This window comes from Heteronotia binoei, chromosome 4 (assembly GCF_032191835.1).
Source record: "Heteronotia binoei isolate CCM8104 ecotype False Entrance Well chromosome 4, APGP_CSIRO_Hbin_v1, whole genome shotgun sequence".
Taxonomy (NCBI): Eukaryota; Metazoa; Chordata; class Lepidosauria; order Squamata; family Gekkonidae; genus Heteronotia; species Heteronotia binoei.
In genome coordinates this window covers 85,325,858-85,347,707 of record NC_083226.1, presented here as the reverse complement: position 1 = coordinate 85,347,707, position 21,850 = coordinate 85,325,858, and the positions used below count along the sequence as shown (strand labels likewise).

At 45.5% G+C, this 21,850-nt stretch overlaps 1 protein-coding gene across 1 annotated transcript in view; it reads left to right on the top strand.

Moving 5' to 3' along the window:
• DIRAS2 (DIRAS family GTPase 2) overlaps window positions 1–16,885 on the top strand; it is a 47,937-nt gene extending 31,052 nt beyond the window's left edge. The window contains exon 2 of the mRNA XM_060236417.1: window positions 15,946–16,885. Within this exon, the coding sequence (XP_060092400.1) occupies window positions 15,985–16,584 (600 nt within the window). The 5' untranslated portion in view covers window positions 15,946–15,984 and the 3' untranslated portion in view covers window positions 16,585–16,885. The remainder of the gene's footprint in view (window positions 1–15,945) is intronic.
• Window positions 16,886–21,850: the final 4,965 nt, after the last annotated feature.

Sequence of the window (21,850 nt, the reverse complement as noted above, 5' to 3'; positions counted from 1 at the left end):
ATGGCCTTCCAAATCCAAATTTGTTGATTGAAGTGCAGCTTTTCTCTTCTCAACATGGCCTGTCCCCTCAACCACAGGGGGGAAAATTCATTGCCATTTTTCCTTCTCCACTTGATTTTACTGCAGCTTAACTTCCGGGCTAGTTTTGAAAGTGTGTCAGAAGAGACGATCTTATTTTTCCTTTGTTTGTTTCGCATAGTAACAGTTTCCCCTTCTACTTTCACTGCCATCAATTCACTCTCTTTAGTACTGGACCCCTGTAGATTTACCATTTCATTAGCTGTCGGATCTTCTTCCCTTAAATCATTAGCTGTCAGCATAAAATAATCTCTAAGAAGCTGCGTAAATGAGATAAAATCTTCCTTCAAAGATCTGAGATTTGCGCAAATATCTTTTCCATGTGCCATTTCATTAAACGGTGTCATGTCAAAATTCAGTCTCTTAAATCAGATTATCTTTCTACAACAGCTTCAATTGAAGTTTTAGAAGGCATTCTTTCAGTTACAGTCAGGTAACTTTTCTTTTGCAGAAAAGGAAGGAAGGAACTTCATTTCTACACCATTCATATTCATGTTTAGAAGCCAATATCACAAATGCATACTTGGCCACCTGTACAGATCATAACTATGTTGTTGTACTGCCAAGTCACAGCTGACCTAAGGCAAAAGACATTCCAAGTGGGTTGCCATTGCCTGCCTCCACGTCGTGACCCAGGTATTCATATGAAGCTGCCTTATACTGAATCACACCCTCGGTCCATCAAAGTCAGTATTGTCTACTCAGACTGGCAGTGGCTCTCCAGGGTCTCAAGCTGAGGTTTTTCACACCTACTTGCCTGGATCCTTTTTAGTTGGAGATGCCGGAGATTGAACCTGGGACCTTCTGCTTACCAAGCAGATGCTCTACACTGAGCCACCATCCCTCCCCTAATTCCTCGGAGGTCTCTCATCAAATAGTAGCCAGGGCCAACCCTGCTTAGCTTCTGAGATCTGACAAGATCAGGGTAGATGGGCTATCTAGTTCAGGGCTTGTAACTATAGCTGAAATGAATACTTTGGCATGGAAAGGGAAGATTTAGGGCAGGCTGAATGTTTCGCAAAAGGTTCCCACAAACACAAACATAAAAGTTCTTTAGAATCATTCCAGTGGTATTTGCTGCTGCCATTTCAGTGACCTTGTTTATTGTAACATCAGCCTTGTTTTTCCCAGTAGCAGTGATATTATCACACCAATCAGATTTGCTTAAGTGATGACACTAGTGAGTACAAACAGAACTGAAAGTGAGAGCAATGCCTTTTACTAAATTTTGTCCTTGCTCTGAGTAAATCCTCAAAGATGTTTTCTAATTTGGGTTTCCAGGTACTGGCTGGCACCCAGTGGGAGACTAAGCAGCGGGAACATGGGGGGCATTGCTGCATTGATAGCATGACATCATTTCCAAGCCAAACCTGGAAGTGACGTCATATCACTCTAGGGTTCAGCAGAAAGTCTATGGTTTTACCATCAAGTTTCCACTGGCTCCTAGACTGAAATTATGTCACTTTTGGGTTCACGCTCAAAATGACATCATGCTATTGATGGCATGTCAATTGTTGTTTTATTTTTTTTCCTTGCTGGCCAAACTGAGTGGTGGAGGGAGATGGTGGCTGCTGGTGGGAGATCTCCTGTTACCGCAGAAGATCTGGCAATCCTACTTCTAACAATTGTTCTAACCTGATATTGTGTGATGTAATTACTGTTGGTAGAAAGTGGAAACCTGACTGGAAGAAAAAAATGTTGCCGCCACTGAAACTGATTGAGATTGTGAATAGGATCACAATGGTGCCTCCCTGGGAGAGAGAACGGGAATGTAGATTGTTTTATATGTGTATAAGTGGGTAAAAGGTACAACTCTGTTCCTTTCAATACCCCCCCCCCCCTTAAATACTAACCTCTTCCCCCAAAATCACATGAGGAAAGATTTTGAATACACACACACCCTGGCACAGCTCTCCCCCACCCCAATCATTTGATCATACTCTGAAGATTTAGCACTCTAAAATTATCTCATCCTATAAAAGGAATGTAGTTGTTTCTCTAAAATCCACCTGCTCAGATACTGTAATGAAACATATCATGAGAGAGAGGGAGTATTTAATCAGTATATGTCAATAGAAAGTTTTTCATTGTTTGTTCTTGTCTATTTAACTATGAACTATTCTTCAGTATCAGTGCCGATAAAATAAATTCACAAAGTTCTATATATGGTTGAGGCTACACAGATTGTAACTTCCTCATCATCTAATATATTAGTTTAAAACTAAAAATAAAACTTTTGTAGTAATGGATCAAATTCTTTTTCCATGATAAGACAAATTATCTCTGGTTCCTAGGAGATTTTTTATTAGAATTTAATAGTGAAGCACAAGGTCTGTTTTCTCTTTTTCTACTGTGTCACAATAGACAGACAAAATGGATTTGTAATAGGTTCGGAATAAACAAAATGTGTGAGACATTTAATTTATGCAGTAGTATGTATTGATGGCACTGAACAGATTTTTTTTAAAAAAAGAATTACACAAACTGTGAGAGAGTAAAGGTCTGAAAATTGGCCATTGTAGCATGTGTGTGTGTGTGTGTGTGTGAGAGAGAAAGTGAGAGAGAGAGGATGGTAAACTGGAGGTTTTGGGATGAAGTCTGGGGATGGTGGGGTTAGGGGAGAGGAGAGGATATATTGCCACAGAGTCCACCCTCCAAATCAGCATTTCCCCCCCCAAGGGGATAGATATCTGTTTTCTGGAGATCAGTTTCAATTCTAGGAGATCTCCAGTCCCACCTGTAAATTGGCAACAATAGGCTGTGTACCTTCATTTCAGGTGGAGGAACAAACATTACACATTTGCCCACCAAGGTCGGAATAAAGAGACGGACACAATGCATTGGAATAAAATTGGGCCACTTTATTAACTCACAACATGAACAGCAAGGGCACCCCACCAGCGGCCTGGCCAGGGCTAGGGGTCACCGCGACCGCTCCCCTGCCATTAACGGGCGAGGGACCCAGCCCCCCAGCCGGAGCTGAGCGACTCAGCTCCCTCCAGGCAGGCCCAGCAGGGAGGCCCGCACCAGAGGGCCCAAACCCAGACGCACGTCTCGGCAGAAAGGCACCCTCTAGCCGAGCCTCCTGGACAGTCTGCATTCTCCAAACCCGGGTCTCCAAACCCCAAGGTCGATCATGCCAGACCCCAAAATTCCCCAAAAGGGGGATGCTTCACAGTCCTCCCCTAGCCGCATAGTGTCCTAAACCCCTAAAACCTACCAACTAAAGTGACCACCTATTTAAAGGCACCTTCCCCAAGCCAATTCCTCAATCCACTGCACTGCTATGCAGGGTAGGCGAAAAACACACCCCAGCACCAGCCAATCAACCGGGGCGTAAAAAATTCCTACCCGGCTCCTCAAATGAGGCAACCAGCAATGCCTACATAACCAGCAATGCCTACATAACATACATATTTTTAGGCTTTTATGTATTTTATTGTATAATTTTAATTGTATTTAAATCGACCTCTGTTAGCTTTTATTGTTGTAAGCCGCCCTGAGCCCACCTCGGTGGGGTAGGGCGGGATATAAATCGAATAAAGTAAAGTAAAGTAAAGTAAACAGACAGGGTGGGTGGGAGGGCCGATCGCCGAGGGACTGAGAAGGAACGAGGAGCTAGCCGATAACACGGCTAAACTCCGCCCCCAGCAAAGTGCGCCCAAACGGGCGAACTCCGTCCCTTCCCCCCCTGGTGGGCAAACAGATCCAAGCAGCCTAGCAGCTACGCTGCAGGCTGCAGGATCAAGATTGCCCACCAAGGTCAGAATAAAGAGACGGACACAATGCATTGGAATAAAATTGGGCCACTTTATTAACTCACAACATGAACAGCAAGGGCACCCCACCAGCGGCCTGGCCAGGTCTAGGGGTCACCGCGACCGCTCCCCTGCCATTAACGGGCGAGGGACCCAGCCCCCCAGCCGGAGCTGAGCGACTCAGCTCCCTCCAGGCAGGCCCAGCAGGGAGGCCCGCACCAGAGGGCCCAAACCCAGACGCACGTCTCAGCAGAAAGGCACCCTCTAGCCGAGCCTCCTGGACAGTCTGCATTCTCCAAACCCGGGTCTCCAAACCCCAAGGTCGATCATGCCAGACCCCAAAATTCCCCAAAAGGGGGATGCTTCACAGTCCTCCCCTAGCCGCATAGTGTCCTAAACCCCTAAAACCTGCCACTAATAAGGCCAAGTCTCTACTTAGGGCTTAGCACCCACCGGGAGGCCCAAAGCCACCCGCAACCCTTGCTGCAAATCTCTCAGGAAAAGCATATTACCCTTTTCTGAGAGATGGACCCCATCCCCTCTGTAGAGGTCAGGACATCTCGCTGAAATATCCGGATGGGGTAAATAGTGGCCCAATCCCCTCTCCAGTAATTTTTTTATTTCTTTGTTGGCTTTATACCTGGCTCTCTCTATGGCTGCGGGGTCCAAAGCATAACGCCACACCTGGCGGGGCAGCATGGCTGACCAAACTATAATGGTCTCCGGCCATCGCTCCCTAATGCACTGGAAGTCATCACGGGCTTGCCACACCAAGGCCTTTACCCTTCAATAACCCCAGATCATTACCTCCCAGGTGAAGCATTAAAACCTGAGGAGGAGGACCCGCTCTACCCTTAAATAACAATGGCAGCAAGCCCGGCCACTGAAGGCCCCGACGCCTCTGCCATTCGATAACTGCATGCTGGCTGAGTCCCAGCTGAGAGCCAACCGCAGTTCTCCGTGCTTGAAGAGCAGCCCAAAACACGTAGCTATGGCTGCAGATGAGAACTCGGCTCCGGCTCCTCTGGCCAGGAACAGCAGCATCTAAAAAGAGAAAAACCATTAGACACAAACAGAACCAAAACATTCCAAAACCCAGAGCACTCATTGCCCGAAAAAGGGGCGTATATAGGCCTTATAAGCCGAAGAACGCCAACACCCCAACCTCTGAATGGAGGTGGAAGGAAGCCCCATAGCAGCCGCTGTCGAAGCCGCCCCGATCCTAAAGGAGTGGGTCCCAAACCGCACCCCAGATAACCCTAATTCATCCAAAGCCCTGGACGTGACAGCCCCAAACTGGTGTTTCGTCAATGGCTTATCGTCCAGGTGTATAAACAAAAATCCATCCTTGGGCCCGCACACTGCCAAGTAAGCAGTCAATGCGTTAACTGGACACAGCTCAAGCTCTGAACAACTACCAAGCTCGAGAACAGTACCCCGCTGCAACTGATCCGTCTTCGAGCGACGGACAGTAACGACTGCCTTACCCCCAAACAACCTCAAATCCCTCATCTGCAACGCTCTTCCAGAAACATCATTTCTAGACTGAGCCACCAGCTCACTCACTCTAAGGGCCCCAAAAAAGGCTAGCAAGGACGCAGCGTGAAATAAACATGCCTCAAAAGACGAGGCACACACCACGCCCCACACCCTCTTCAAACCCCGCAGAATCGACGGAGACACCGGATTCCGCGTATCAACTGTGGGCCCAGCCTCTCTAGACCACCCCTCCAACATCTTTTGGAGACGAAAATCTGCTGTATCCTCCCTATAACCCAGCGCCTTACTTGCAAAAGCCAATGCAGACAGGCGCCCCCTAATCGATCGCACGGCCAACCCCTTACCTCGTAGCGAAACACAGTAATGGAGCAATTCCTCCACCGGGAGGGGCCAAACCCTGCGATACCCTACCTCAGCCCGAAAGTCTTCAAACTGCCGCACAGCCCGTTCGTAAGACTTCCGAGTACTAGGCGCAATGGCTAGACCTATCGCTCTGCAGGCTTCGGCTCTCCAATCCGCCATAACTCCTGGGGCATTGGCACCGGCTCTCCGTCTGCCTCTGGGGCCAGCTGACGAAACCTCTCCATCTGTTTACAAGACAGAGCGTCAGCCACCCCATTACTCACCCCAGGAACATGCCTGGCTAAAAACAAAATATTAAGCCGCAAACAGTGCAGAGTGAAGGCCCTCACCAGTCTCATAACCCGTCCCGATTTGGATGAAAGGGAATTAATGACATGGACCACTGCCATATTATCACACCAAAAATGCACAGTGTGATTGGCCATATCCTTCCTCCACAGCCAAACCGCGACTAAAATGGGAAAGAACTCGAGAAACGTAAGATCTCGGTTCACACCTACCCGTATCCAAGAATCAGGCCAAACATCCGCGCACCAATGTCCGCGAAAGTAGACTCCAAAGCCTAAAGATCCTGCAGCATCAGACATGACTTGGAGCTCGGCCTCGAGCCTCAAGTCTTCCCTCCAAAAGGAGACTCCATTAAAAGACTCCAAAAATTCCTGCCAAACCCTCAGATCATCTCTCATGCTGCAGGTAACCCTAGTCCTATGCTGAGGCAAGCGTAACCCTGCCATAGCATCACACAGCCTCCTAAGAAAAGCCCTTCCCGGCGCAACCACTTTGCAAGCAAAGTTGAGGTGCCCCACTAACTGCTGCAACTCCAGCAAAGTGACCTTCTTTTTAAGGAGAAAGGCATCAATCCTAGCCCTCAGCTCCACTACTTTCTGAAAAGGCACCCTAGAAAACTGGTCAATCGTGTTAATCTCAATCCCCAGAAAAGTCAACCTCTGGGTTGGACCTTCCATTTTTTCTGGCGCTAAGGGGACTCCAAGTTCAGCAGCCAGCTCAGTAAAACCTGCCAACAGCCGCCCACAACGTCCTGTCCCTTCAGGCCCCACAAAAAGGTAGTCATCCAAATAATGAACGACATCCTGCAAACCCACTTTCTCACGCACAGCCCATTCTAAAAACGTGCTGAAACGCTCAAAAGCAGAACATGACACAGAGCAGCCCATTGGCAACGCTCTATCCATGTAAAATTGGCCCTCAAAAGAAAACCCCAATAGGTCAAAATCATCAGGGTGGACGGGCAAAAGGCGAAATGCAGACTTGATATCGCATTTTGCCAATTCTGCCCCCACCCCGCAACGCCTCACCACGGCGATAGCCTGGTCGAAGCTGGTGTACCTAACAGAGCACAAATGCTCCGGAATCCCATCATTCACTGACTGACCCTTAGGAAAAGACAAATGGTGAATCAAACGAAATTCACCAGGTGTCTTTTTAGGCACCACACCTAACGGCGAGACTCTCAAAGTAGCCACTGGAGGCTGCACAAAAGGACCCAAAATCCTTCCCTCAGCCAACTCCTTGGCAATCTTGTCCCTAACAACCTGCTCCAAACCCTGAACAGACTTAAGGTTTCCAGACCTGAACGAAACTCGAGGCCCCCGAAAAGGGATCCTAAACCCAAACTTGAAACCTTCTAACAAATACGAACTGTCAACCCTCCTAGGATACCTAGCCAGCCACCATTCAAGCGGTCCCACCCTTATCGGGCTGGGCCCCTTTCTTGGCTGGAAAAGCTCCTCCGCCCCCCCCGGGCCTCTTAGAATTCTTCCGCCCCCGGGTTTTTGGGCAGCTGTCAAATGCATGGGATCCACCACACATGGGGCACTCGTGCTTAAACTGGCACGCCTTTCTGTTACACACCCCAAGGGATCCAAAATCCCAGCAGAGCAAGCGGGGTTGAACCGCCTGCCCCGCTGTACCGCGGGGAGAGCTTAACGAAGCAGATGCGGGCGACCTACTCACTAAATGACCGCTATCTGATCGGTCACCCAGGTTAGGCCTAGCCGGGGACATAACCTGCAGCCAAAGCTGCTGATGAATCCGATCCCACTGGAGGGACGGATATAGAGCAGCCCTCATTCTAAATTCCTGGTCGTACTGTAACCAGGCCGGTCCACTAAAGGTCGTGTAGCCCTTATAGATTATGTCCAAGTATTGAAACAAGGACGCTGCCCGCCATGGCTGCGCCCTAGCAATCACCCCGGCGTAAATACAGAACCCTGGCAGCCAATTCGCCCATGTTCTGTCAACCTTTCGTTTCCTTAACTTCTCCTTCTCCTTCTCATCTAATTCCTCTTTGTCTTTTTTCTCCACCTCCCGATAAAGTAGAGAAAATAAGTCAACATATTCTCCCTTTAAATTTTTTTCCTTTGTGGCAGGAAGCAAATGGTCCCCAAGTGGCAGAGCAACCTCCCCAAAAGGCAAGGCCGTAAAAGGCACCATCCCGTACTGAGATGTGGCTCCCACCATGGGACCTGACAAGTTCATTTGCCCTGCACCTGGATGCGCACAGGGTATGCCCAACCCCCCTGGCCATGCCCAATTTTGCACCAGCCCTGTCCCAGAAGGAGTAGGCACACCTAAGCTTATCCCTGAAGCACCCTGCCCAGCTGCCGAAGCAGGTCCCCATGTTCCCCATGGCCAAACCTGCCCGGACCCAACTTGCAAACCATCACCAAACCTACCTCCAAGTCCAGCAGGTGTCACCGGCAAACCGATGCCCGACGTCCCCGCCGCCTCCACCAAACCTGCATCAGGGCCAAAGGAACTGGTATCCATGCCAGGCATGACTCCACCAGACCTGCCCTCAAGAATAGACAACCTGGTGAGAATATTAGCCTGCTTCGCCTTTTTGGATTGCCTCACATCTCCACCCCCACTCAAGGAAGGGACACCCGACGCCTGCTCCAAGGCCTGCAGCCTGCTCAGAATATTATAATTCACAACCGCTTCATCCTCATCATCCGAAGAGGATGGGGGTGGTGGCCTCCTAGCAGGCGCTTTAGATGGTCTGGGTGCAGGCTTCTTACCTTTTGACTTGCCTGAACCTTTACCCCCAGCCATTTTTTCCAAGAACTGCCACCCAGACAACCACCAAAATGGCCACGCTTACCTTCCTTATAAAAGGCACCTCAAAATGGCCACCCAACTGCCTTTCTGCCCCTTCCCTAAGGGACCTAAAATGGCTGCCCAAAACTGCCTAGCAACAGCCCCAAACTGCCTGGCAACAGCCCTAAACTGCCTGGCAACAGCTCAAAACTGCCCAGCAGCAGCCCCAGCTACCACACAGCCTCAAGCTAAGCCACTATAACTAAGGGTGGGGTGGGGTGGGGGGTTCAACAGACTCTACCTCCCCCCTAACACCAATGGCCAATCGCCCCCAGGGGCAAGGAAGACCAATGCAACCTAAAACCCGACACCTGACCCAAGCCTCCACCGGGATCTGTCTCAGCCTGTGATTAGAGCTAAAACTGCAGCACTGCAGCTTTACTACTCTAAACCCCAGGCTCCTGCAATATATATGTGTGAAACACACAATAAGCAGGAGCAAAACACACAACCCCCCACCTCCAACCGCTCAGACCTCCCCACGCCGAACACCCAGCCCCAAGCAAAACTCAGCCAGCCAATGCCACTCCGTCCGCTGTCGCTCCGTCCGCTGAACGAAGCTGCCACCGCCGCTCCTCTCAAGCTGCTCGAGGAACCGAGGACCCTAACGACGATGAAGAAGCCTGACAAATTGCCTCAAACGCACACACAGCCGGGCAAGAAACCCCGGGAAGACAGCCTCCCGACAAGCGCACCGATCGCCGAGGGACTGAGAAGGAACGAGGAGCTAGCCGATAACACGGCTAAACCCCGCCCCCAGCAAAGTGCGCCCAAACGGGCGAACTCCGTCCCTTCCCCCCCTGGTGGGCAAACAGATCCAAGCAGCCTAGCAGCTACGCTGCAGGCTGCAGGATCAAGATTCTGTCAACATCCCCAAACATTCAGTAAAGACCTGTAGACATTTGCAGATGTTTGTATGGGATGGTTACAAAATGTGCGCACACATACACTGTTACTGTCTCCGCCAGTAATTTCCCATTTCCAATCCATAACCTTTCCAAAGGGAGGAGAATTATCAGATTAAACACTGATGAGATTAGATCTTTTCTGCAAACTACTTGTCCCAGATTTCCCCAGCATGACTTTCTGCCAGAGTTGACAGGATTTTAGTTTTCTCAGCATCCTGAACTGAATGAAACTATAGCTCCCATAATCTTGCTATGAGAATTTGAGAAGAATAATTTAAAGGAAAGATTGACTCCTTTTAGGGTTTATTCTCTGTTTAAAGAACTGGTTGGTTCCTGACAGCTCATTATTCTGCCCATGTTGTTTTTTTTCCAATGTATATTTTTATTATTATTATACATTATCCATTTCTCTACATGATTTCTGATATCCATTTTACATTTTCCCCCAACCCACCCCCCTTAGTCTATACATCCTTTTCTTCTTCCAGCCAGGGACAAAGGACTTGAAGCTTCCACTGAATGTCCACTCTATTCTGCCCATGTTGAAGCATAGATTTGTGGTTTGGAAGATGGCTGTGTTAGCAGTAAACATTTCACAAACTATTTCAAATTTGGAAGAGATTCAAAATAGTCTAGGCCAATAGCAAAAAATGGTGAGAAGTTTTTGTTGGGACATTGCAAGTTCATTCCCTTCAAACATGAAAGAACTAACCTGTTTGTTTAAATATGCTAATTCTTAGCTAATTAGCTTGGAACCAATTAGTTTTTTGACACATATTTCCCACCAGAGAAAGGGAGGTGATATTCCTAATGAAATGGAGTCAGGACCAGCTATTGGATGATCAGTTTTATTGGGGTGCTACATGCATTTTGTCTCATACTCTGAAAAGGAAGGGGCTTTGGGAAAACTTTGTTTTCACTCACGCAAAAGTCTAAACCACCAAGTAGGCAAGATGGAATTTAGAACTAATTGGTCAGGATGTTGTTACTTTTCTCTTCCAATATGACCCTTCCCATATTTTGTTTAGTAAAGTTTTTTTTTTAAATACACATGTGAGGCAGGCCCATAGCCACGGGGACCACGGGGCAGCCCGGCCCCTCCATTGAACCCCCTTTGACTAGTGTGGCCCCTTCTGGTGGCCCCCGAACTCCCTGCTGCTCTTGTGGGCCCTGCTCCCCTCTGTGTGGCGCCCACCCCATGAAGCACCGGCTCCTCCTGGGGCTCTTTCCAGGTCCCCCAACAGTGATCACAGGACACTCTCTGGAGCTCTAGCACTGGAGCCATGGCAAAAAGAAGCACCAGCAGGCCCTGAAAAAGTGTCCGCCGCCTCTACTGCTTCCTCCCTACTTCCATCTCCGGATTGCATGGGAGGAAAGTAGAGAGGAAGCAGCAGAGGCGGTGGGCGCTCTTGCAGGGCTTGCTGGTGCCTCTTGCCATGGCCCCAGTGCTAGAGCTCTGAAGAGTGCCGGAAGGCCAGCAGAGGAGTGCTGACCTCCCTGCACGGCTTTTCCCATGATCAGCGCGGGGAGGCCTGGAAAGAACCCCAGGAGGAACCGGCGCTTCATGGGGTGGGAGAGAGGAAGGGAGGGGGAGGTGCTGTGGAGGGGGGCGGGGGCCACCAGAGAAGTGGTGCCAGAGAGAGTGGAGGCCTCCGTCCAAAATTTTATTCTGTGGGGCCCCCAACGAAGATTTTCTGGCTACAGGCCTGATGTGAGGTTGTCTTACTTTTACTCTGCTAAATACCAACAGTTTTCAAACAAAGGACATTAATTTATTTGTGCTTCCTTCCTTGAAGTTAAGTGGTATCACTGAACTCAGTTATATATGGACTGTATAGCTCAAGTAAAGTTTAATATATTTGAATTTTACTTTCTGGAAGGAAACCTAAAATCCTAAAATCCCTTAAAATGTCTAGTGCTGAATTCATGATATGAGAATACATTTTATTCCCAATGTAAGAAAGTCATTTGAGCTTTAGATACTTTTAAAAATGACATAAATTGATACTGATGACTGTAGCACTGTGTGTAAATATAGACCTTAGAACTAGAGAAACCACCTTATGGTCTATAGAAGGGAAAGCCAAATGATCAGGCCCATATCTTCTTTTAAGAAAGGAGATATACACCTAAAAAAAAGGTAACAAAAAGTGCATAGTTATGCATAGTGCATAACCTTCCCTCTATGTAGTTGAACTTCTAGAAAATTAAAAACACACACATGCATGTTCATTTTTCATGCTTTGCATTGTATTGTGTTACAGTGTAAGCCAAAATGCGCTCAAAATGAGGTTGGGGAATTGACAGATGGACACCTGGCTTAAACAGGATCTTTTTACGTATGTATACAGGATACACGTCCAGAAATTAATGCTTAAATTTACCAAAGACTCTAATTAAGTAAAACAATTAAAATTTATTCCAGAAAAATATAGGCATACATACAAGGCAATGTGCTCATGAAACATACATACAGTCCTAGGAAAAATAGAGAGATATATAGAGACAACACATGGATAGACAAACAGGGTGATAGTTACTGATCGTAGTCTTCAAGGAAGGCTCCAATGGCGATGAAAGAGGACGGGGGAAATGGGACCCTCAACTGGCCAAGAATCGGGGATGGATCTAGACAGCGGAACTGGGGTACTGCTAGATGCACACCTGTGAGGAGCTGGGTCACAGGTTATAAGGACTACCTTGAGCCCTCAGGGGATGGGAGGTACAGGGATGGAAAAAGGGGAGGCTCTATAGTGACCATAAAGGCTGGACTTCCACAGTAGCCAATAGAAGGTTTATTGTTGGCACCTAATTGGATGCCCATAACTGACCAATGAACAAGCACCTAATTGGATGCCCATAACTGACCTGAAGGAGGCGGTGGTCCACCCTCTCTTGAAAAAGGTTGCATCTGACCCGGCCGAATTGGCTCACTATCGGCCGGTCTCAAATTTGCCCTTTTTGGGCAAAGTCATTGAGAGGGCTGTGGTGTTGCAGTTACAAGGTTTTCTGGATGACGCTTCCACCTTAGACCCATACCAGTCTGACTTCCGCCCGGGCCACGGGACGGAGACAGTGCTGGTTGCCTTCATGGATGACCTCCGGCAACATCTGGACCAAGGCAGCTTGGCAGTATTGCTGTTGTTAGACCTATTGGCTGCGTTCGATATGGTCAACCATCGGCTGCTGATCCGCCGCCTCGCCGATGCAGGAATTCGGGGGCTAGCCTTACAGTGGCTCTCCTCCTTCCTTGAGGGTCAGGGACAAAGGGTGGTGATTGGAGGAGAGCTGTCCCAGAGGTGCTTACTCAATTGTGGGGTGCCTCAGGGGGCAGTTCTCTCCCTAATGTTGTTTAACATCTACATGCGCCCCCTTGCCCAGATTGCCCGAAGGCATGGGCTGGGTTGCCACCAGTATACTGATGACACCCAGCTCTATCTACTGATGGGTGTCCGCACTGGCGATTTCCTTGTAAATCTGGAACGTGCATTGCAGGCCATGGCAGGATGGATCAAGCAGAGTGGGTTGAAGCTGAATCCAGCGAAGACAGAGGTCCTTTGCATAGGTCGCAGTGGGCCAGGGGAGGAAATCTCCCTACCAGCCTTTGACGGTGCGTCGCTGATACCAGTGCGCAGGGTCAGAAGCCTGGGAGTGCTACTGGAGCCTTCCTTGACAATGGAGGCACAGATAGCAGCCACTGCAAAATCTGCCTTTTTCCACCTTAGGAGGGCGAGGCAGTTGGCCCCCTTCCTGGAACATAGCGACCTGGCAACAGTGATCCATGCAACAGTCACCTCGAGGTTGGACTACTGTAATGCCCTCTACATGGGGCTGTCCCTGTACCGAACTCGGAAACTGCAGCTAGTCCAGAATGCGGCAGCCAGGCTGTTAGTGGGACTACCTCGGTGGGAACATATACAGCCTAGGCTGCGGGAGCTGCACTGGCTGCCAATTGTGTTCCGAGTTCGTTACAAGGTACTGGTTATTACCTTTAAAGCCCTATATGGCCGAAGACCTGTCTACCTTAGGGACTGCCTCTCTCCATACATCCCCCACAGAGCACTGAGATCTAGTTCTCAATATCTTCTAAAAATCCCTGGACCAAGGGAGGCCAAACTGAAAACAATGAGAGAATAGGCCTTCTCAATAATGGTCCCCCACTGGTGGAATCAATTGCCAGAGGAGGTGCGAGCCCTGCGGGACTTTAATCAGTTCCACAGGGCTTGTAAAACCGCCCTTTTTCAACTGGCCTATAAGATGGAATCCTGAATGCGACATCTAACCATCTGGATATATATATATACTGTACTGTAGCACCTTTTAATTTGTAGTGATTTTAATTAATTAATTTACCTAATGTGTTTTAATTGTATCTTATTGTATAATTGTATTTTATAATCATGGTACACTCCATGTCTTGTGAGCCGCCCTGAGCATGCCTTGGCGGGGAGGACGGGATATAAATAAAAGCTTATTATTATTATTAAGCTTGGGCCCTGGTTACCTGGTTGGATTTCAAGGTAACAATGGGCCAGGTTGGGAGGCTCCAGGATGACCATTAAGGGAAAGAATGGGAAAAATTATTAAGGTGGGGGGGGGGTTACTTAAGTCTATCAAACTTATCTAAAAAGGTGACAATAGATGGCCAAATTACTACCTAGGTAACACCCGGTCTACACAAAGGAACTTGGCTCTGGCTGAAGATGGTCTTCTTCTTCTTCGATCTTCCATAGGCACCAGTCTTTGTCTTCAGTTCCGTTGGACAAAGGCTTAGGCAGTCTAGCAGGATTCACGCTTAAGATAAGCTTGATGGCTTTATGCATAGGTGACATCTGTTGAATACGTGAGCCTCATGCTTTGATGTAATGGAGTCGGGCATGTCAGGAAGATAGTTGCTTGTGGTGTTAGCCTCCCAAAGTGGATTCTATGGTCAAGGCTGAAAACCACTTGCCTGGACAGTTCCTGGCTGCACAACTTTTTCCGCTCCACGGCTCAGATGGGTATCACACGGAGCGACTGGAAACCATCTGTTCTCCTGGCTAGCACTCTTCTGAAGACACGGAGTGCTGCTGTAAGGGTGTGGCTGTTAGTACTCATAGGTCCCTTCCTGTTTGGTAGACAAAACGCACATTCTCCTGGCAGATGTGTGTGAGTTGAGTCTCCAGGCACCCTGGCAACCAGACTGGTGACTACGATGTCCAGGAAATAGAGATGTTTTCCTCACAACAGCCAAACAATTGATTCTGTGATATTTGTATCTAATTTCTGGCTAGAGTTGGAGATGCACTGCTCACCCCATCTGCTTTGTTTCTTTTGATTGTAACCACACTGGCAAAACTGTTAGTCCTCCTTGTTCTTTCCTGTTCTGCCAAAACCATAGCCCTGTTCTCTCAGAGGAGCTGTCTCTTAGATTTTTAGTCAGTGATATCCTTTGGTGAAAATTTCCTTCTAATAGCCTTCACTCCATTTCTTTCTGTAGGCTTTATTGTGACATGAACTACACATCTACCTTATCTTCTAGTTCCTTTTCTTATATCCCCATAGCATTTTTTAGTCTACTTGTCTTTACTATACCCTAGGAAATTCACACACATCTAATATAAGCAAGTATAATGTCATTCTTATTCCTGTAATTAAGCTGTAATTCTGCTCAAATGGCTCAACAAGGCAGTAAGATGGCTTTTACTAAGCACTTTAGTTCAGAATGTAGCTAGCTTTCCTGAGGATGGCCAGAGACAAGGACTTCTTTTTTAGAAACTTTCTGACACAAAGTTGCAAATTACAGATTGGGTAATTCCTCCAGAATTGGAGATAGAGCCTGGGCAGGGCTAAGTTTGGGGGCTGGGTATACCTCACCTGGGTATAATGCCATAGTGCGTACCACCCAGAGCAGTCATCCCCCCCCCCCCCAATTAAACTGATCTTTGTAGTCTGGAGATCAGTTGTAAATTTGAATTTCTGCAAAGCCCAGAGGCTGTGTTTTATTTAAAATTGATATAATCAGTTTCATGCACACATATCCTTGCTGAGTGAGCATTCATTGATAAAATGGTCTTTTTATTATCCCCACACAGAAAATTTAAAATTGGGGGGGGGGAGGTTTTTCTCACTACTAGTTTCCAAAATATGTATTAACAAATCATCTATCTGTCATTTCCAAATTTTTTGAATGATGCTGTTACAAATTGTAAATCTGTGGTTTCAATTTCTTTCCATAGGTTTTCTTTCTTCATTGTGTCTCCCATACATTTAAAAACATGCCTGAACAAAGCAATGACTACCGGGTGGTGGTGTTTGGAGCAGGAGGCGTTGGCAAAAGCTCACTGGTCTTGAGGTTTGTAAAAGGCACTTTCAGAGACAGTTATATCCCTACAATTGAAGATACCTACAGGCAGGTGATCAGCTGCGATAAGAGCATATGCACTTTGCAGATTACTGACACAACAGGGAGTCATCAATTTCCTGCCATGCAGCGTTTGTCTATTTCCAAAGGACATGCTTTCATTTTGGTCTATTCTATCACCAGCCGGCAGTCCTTGGAGGAACTCAAACCTATCTATGAAGAGATTTGTCAGATTAAAGGGGATATAGACAGCATTCCAATCATGCTGGTGGGGAACAAGAATGATGAGAATCATAATCGAGAGGTCCAGACTAGTGCTGGAGAAGCCATGGCCAAAAAATGGAAGTGTGCTTTTATGGAAACTTCTGCCAAGACAAACTACAATGTAAAGGAGTTATTCCAAGAGCTTCTGAACTTGGAAAAACGCAGGACTGTGAGTTTACAGATTGATGGCAAAAAAAGCAAGCAACAGAAAAGGAAAGAGAAGCTGAAAGGCAAGTGTGTCATCATGTGAAAACAGCAATCATTTCAGTTCCTGAGTCCTGACTGAACCAGGTTTCAGGCCTGTAGACAATGAGAAACATGTAAGACTATTTAATTAATGTTTTGAAAGAAATGTAGTAGACTTAAAAATGATGTGGGGTAAAAGAATTATAGCCTTTTTATAAATTCTCCATTGACAAAAAACAGTACTGAACAACCAGTGGCATTTATTTCAAAATCATAGAAAACAGCACATTTGTAACTATGCTATGCTGTGTATAGAATTATGAAAGATGTATTCATTTATGATAATAACATTTGGAAAACTCCTCAATACACAAAGTTAAAGAAAAGCAGTGTTCCTGGATGAGAAGTATTCCTTTGTTCATTATTTTATATACTGATTTCATTAATGCTCTTTGTGATGCTTATGAGCAAAATTTAAATTTTGCGTTTAATCTCACCCTGGAACTTCTGTCTACATTTCCAGACCTCAGTAACATACAGCTTCCAACTCATTATTATTCCTCTGAAGATATAATCTGACCACTACTCATATGTAACTGATTAACAGTCCAAATGTATATGAAAATGGTCAGGAGTCAGAAAGAAGAAATGTTTTTGACCAAAGGGGGAATGTTATAGGGCAAGTGCCTATGATGTATAATTTACTATGTATTTATTTTTATTTTCTAATACAGAAGTAGACCGATGACTTTTCATTATTCAAGGGTTTTATGATTAGATTATGTAATTTTTATTTATTTGTCATGAACTCAAAGACAAAGTTTTCCAATTTTTATTCATGGAAAAAATGAGTCCGCTAGGTTAACAACACAGGAACTTCCCATGCAGTCAGCTAACCCCTTGTTATTTAAACTGGAAATACAGGGAGCATCTCTTGGGAAAACAAAAATATGGTGTGGCATAGGGTTTCCAGTACCAAATTCAGCCTTCTCATTTATTAGGGTAAAGCCTAGGATTCTGTGTATGAACATACAGGTTTTGGCCCACGGCAGCCAATCCTTGGCTGGTTGGTCTTGGATGCACAGGATGAAACCACAGTGCAGAGTAATTTACAGTACTATTTATGATCAGAATGGGGTTGGGGGACAAATGAACACTATGCATGGGATCCAATAGACTCTTTCCACTAAATGAAGAATCTTCCATTGGAATAAGAAGTGAAATGAGAAGCTCTCTCACTGGACAACGGAGTCCTTTTTCAATGGAAGGACCCTATCTCCCTCACTCAACAGAATTCTGTACTGGCAAAATTCCAGATCTGGTTGTGGATCCCTTTGTTGCCATTGGATCCATTTGTTGTATCTCCTCGTAAACCTTTTTTTTTTAATGTTGACATCTACAAAAAACATGCTTGAAAACAACAAATACTTAAGATTTGGAAGGCATTTATTTTTTAAATGATATGAGAATTAATTGTATAGGCTATATTTTGCATCAGAACAAGGTACTTTGAAAGAGAACATACGTATAACAAGACTGTGTATATCAAAAGCTGAAGAATGCAGTTATTCATAAAAATAGCATGCTTGTTACATTTTAAGTGTCACCAAAGAGCTGTTTAAATGCATCATTCACTTTTGAATACACATTGCTCATGAACACTTGAATGCTGTGAACATTTCTTCTCAGCCAAGTAGAAGTCCTTTGCTTGAATACAGAGAACCATAGGCAATCAAGTGTCTGCAGAATAAAACTGCAGGACATTTTTGTTTACATGCTATCCTCCATGCAGGTCAAATTATTTCCAATTTTCTGAACAGAAGTGTAAACAGAATTAATACACCACGGGTGACAACAGACAGACATACTGAAGTACGGTGGAAGTGATTTCAATATGGTCACACTATATTCTGATGATAAGTGTTTGTTTTCAGAGCAGAGAACATACTTTAAAATCATTTCTACTACAGTTAAAATGTCTGTTATCTTCAGCCTAAAGAATGTTTCCAGCGTAATCACCTCAAAAGTGACAGTATATCCCATTTTCAGGTGTCTCTGATTTCATTGCATCTTGATTTCGCTAATGCATAGGCAATTGAAAAACTATTTCTAAGCACATGCAGGACTTCCTTATGGTTTTAATCTAAGTGGCTTCTCTTTCTATCTGTCAAAAATCCAGCAGCATTTAGCATGGCAATAATATACTGTGTAATCACATAAATGGCTTGTTCAATTTGTCAGCCAATGCATAAATAAAGATTTCCATCTTTTGTGTATGGAAAACCAAAAGGAATTAATACTTTTCAGAATACATTTTTATATCTGGTTATTAAGACATCAGGCCATATATAGTATCTGCTTTATTTATTTTGAAGATTTTCATTACTGAAAAAGATATAGTCAGTGGACTTGAGCTTTTTGGTCAAAGTATCTGTCATTTGATTGGAATGTTCTTTCTGTCAAGGGATGAACAGGACAGCTTCCTGTGGCTCTTCTTTATTTATTAAAAAAATCATTAACTGCCTTTTCCCCATGTGGCACTCAAAGTGGCTTACAATGCCAATAAACATCATAAGAACACAATAAAAACAACTATTACAAATCTCATAAAAGTCACAGTTTAACAAATCCAATTAGGACTGTGAATAATAAAAATTAAATCAATCAGAATGTAGTTCTAAATAAAGCTGTCTGCAATTGCCACCTGAAGACCAACAATGAGGAGGCGAAACTCACCTCCATAATTGTGGGGCTGCCATGAAGAAGGTCCTCTCTCATGTCACCACCAAACAAGCATCTTTAATTGGTGGGACAGGAGGGTATCTCTACACATTTTTTCTGGCCTTCTTTCTTCAAGACAATATGTTCTTCCTGAGGGTATAGTCATCTGGAATAAAAACTGGAATCCTGGGGCCAACCTAAAAAAGAAGCAGGCCATATGTGGCATCATCTTTACACTCTCTGTGGCCCTCCCTTCAGATAGGGTTACTGTTCTCCAAGTGGGGCCTAAGGTCTCCCAGTATTGCAACTTATCCTCCAGAGAAAATTGGTGCTGTGGAGATCCCTTGTCCCCATCCCAGCTACCCTAGGTTGTGCCCCCAAATCATCAGGAATTTTCCAACCTTGAGTTGAAAACCCTAGCTTCAGAACTTCAGTTTCCCCATGCTTTTCACTAAATGTTTCCTGCTGACTTATTCTCCATGGTCTGTGAAAGCTTACTGACCAGTTACAACATATATGTGAGGGCTATCCTTGGACAGGGCTCGCACTAGGAAGTCAGCCAAGTAGTCTACTGCCTAAGGCACCAACAAGTGGCAGGGGTGGGCTACTGGGACCTGGGGGCAGCAGCAGCTGGGATTGGTGGCCAGGTGGCATCAGTGTCTGATGAGGCAGGGGCTGGCTGGTGCATGTAGAATGGCGCCTGGCTGGGAGGGGAGGGAGTGTGGCAGTGGCAGCAGTGAAGGAGCAGAGGGGCACTGTGCATTACCATGGAAGAGTTCAGACAAATCCATGTTGGAAAGGCTTTTGAATGTTATGCCTCTTAAAGAAGACACCAACAATCTGAAGTGTTTCAACTAGCTGGAGAAGGGCACCTGGCCAGGGGGAGGGAGCATGGCAGAGGCAGTGGCGATGGAGGAGCAGAGGGGCACCAGGGTGGCAGTGGCAGGGCTGTCTGATGCTGACCTGTCAGGGCTGGGACCATCCCCTGGGGGTGGTCTGGGTGCAGCTGTGTCCTGGCTCCTGCCCCAACAGAATGTCAGTTCCCTTCCAGCCTCTGCTGGGATGCCGGTGGCTGAGGAAGCTGGCAAGAGGCTGAGGTGAAGGCAGCATGTGGTTGCTGGCTGCTCTGGATCACGGTGCCCACAGCTGGGCCACACCAGGGCACTCCTCGGGTAAGGAGGCACCATTGAGGTGAAACAGGCTGAGTGCCTGTGGAAGACTGGGGGTAAGGGCAAGCTTTGCTCATGGATGGGAGGGGGGCCAGTGGGGTGCGTGAGGTCTCACCTAGGACTCCAAATAACCTGGCACCAGCCCTGTCCTTGAAAATAGTCACTCTGTATTTCCCAGTCCCTATATTTGCACAAGAAGCAGACAGTTAGATAAACAACTTCAAGCAATCTTTTCCAATTTTGTGGCCTTCAGCTACTAAGAACAATCTTGTAGTACATCTTTGTGCTATAACAGACATTTCTCTTTCTTTCCAAATGCACAGAATCCCTGAAGATATGGTAGAAATCCTTCTTAATGTAATTGTAGTTAATATCATATAATAGGAAGAAAAGTTTTCTAATCCCCAGATGCTACCACTGATTGCAATTCAAATTCATCCACATCAATAAAATCTAAGGAATCAAAGTACAAATCTAACAGGGCTGTTAAAAGCTATTTCTGTTGTTTTTCTTTTTTGTAGTAGTTCCTTAATGTAAGACTCTGCCAAACCACTAGAAAATGTCTGCTAAATGTAAAGAAAATACCAGTTTTGTTTTCCACTGATTCAACTCTTATAAGCCATGGTTATATTTCATAACCCTGTATTGATTAATGCAGGGATAGTATAGAAGCAATATATATTCCTGATCCAGTAATTCTAAGGGGAATATATTTTATATTATGCCCTTCTCCTATCATTGTAATTTATAATAGATTACGTGTCTGTGGATTTACCAAAATATTTGTTTTGCTATTATTGTATAAGGAAATAATTTCTTTTGATAGCCAAGACTCATTGAAAAGGATGAGTTATACAGCTTTATTATATTTTATGATATGTTTACAAGTGTGATGTTAATAGACATGATTTGAAAACATACACAATTAAAACAAGTTTAAAAATTTTAAGAAATTTCAGCATTATAAAAATATAATATGAACAAGTATGCTGTTTACAAAGCATGAATTTTACATACATGTATAACCTGTTAAGATATATAGTTATCATTGAGATGTATTTATTGTTGCAGTTTCATTATCAAATATTTCATTCAACAGCAGATACCATGTAATTTGTGCCTACTGGTTTCTATGTTTACTGTGATATTCTGAATATAAATTACACAAAATAAATGTTTTAAATTATAAATATCAGCATGGGAAATGGTGTTGACTCCTATTGGATTTGTCTGAATAAAGAAAATTAGACTGACAGAAATAAGTCTCATCCTCCTGCCACATCCTTGGTCTGCTGATGCTACTTTCCGGCTCTTGTTAGCTGTGTCTAGCACTGATTCTTCACTAGCAGATGCTTCACCCCCAGGCTTTTGCTTTCTGTAGCTGAAGCAATTGATTCCCTACCAGTTGCTGCAAAGGCACATTTTGACCTGTGGCTCCTT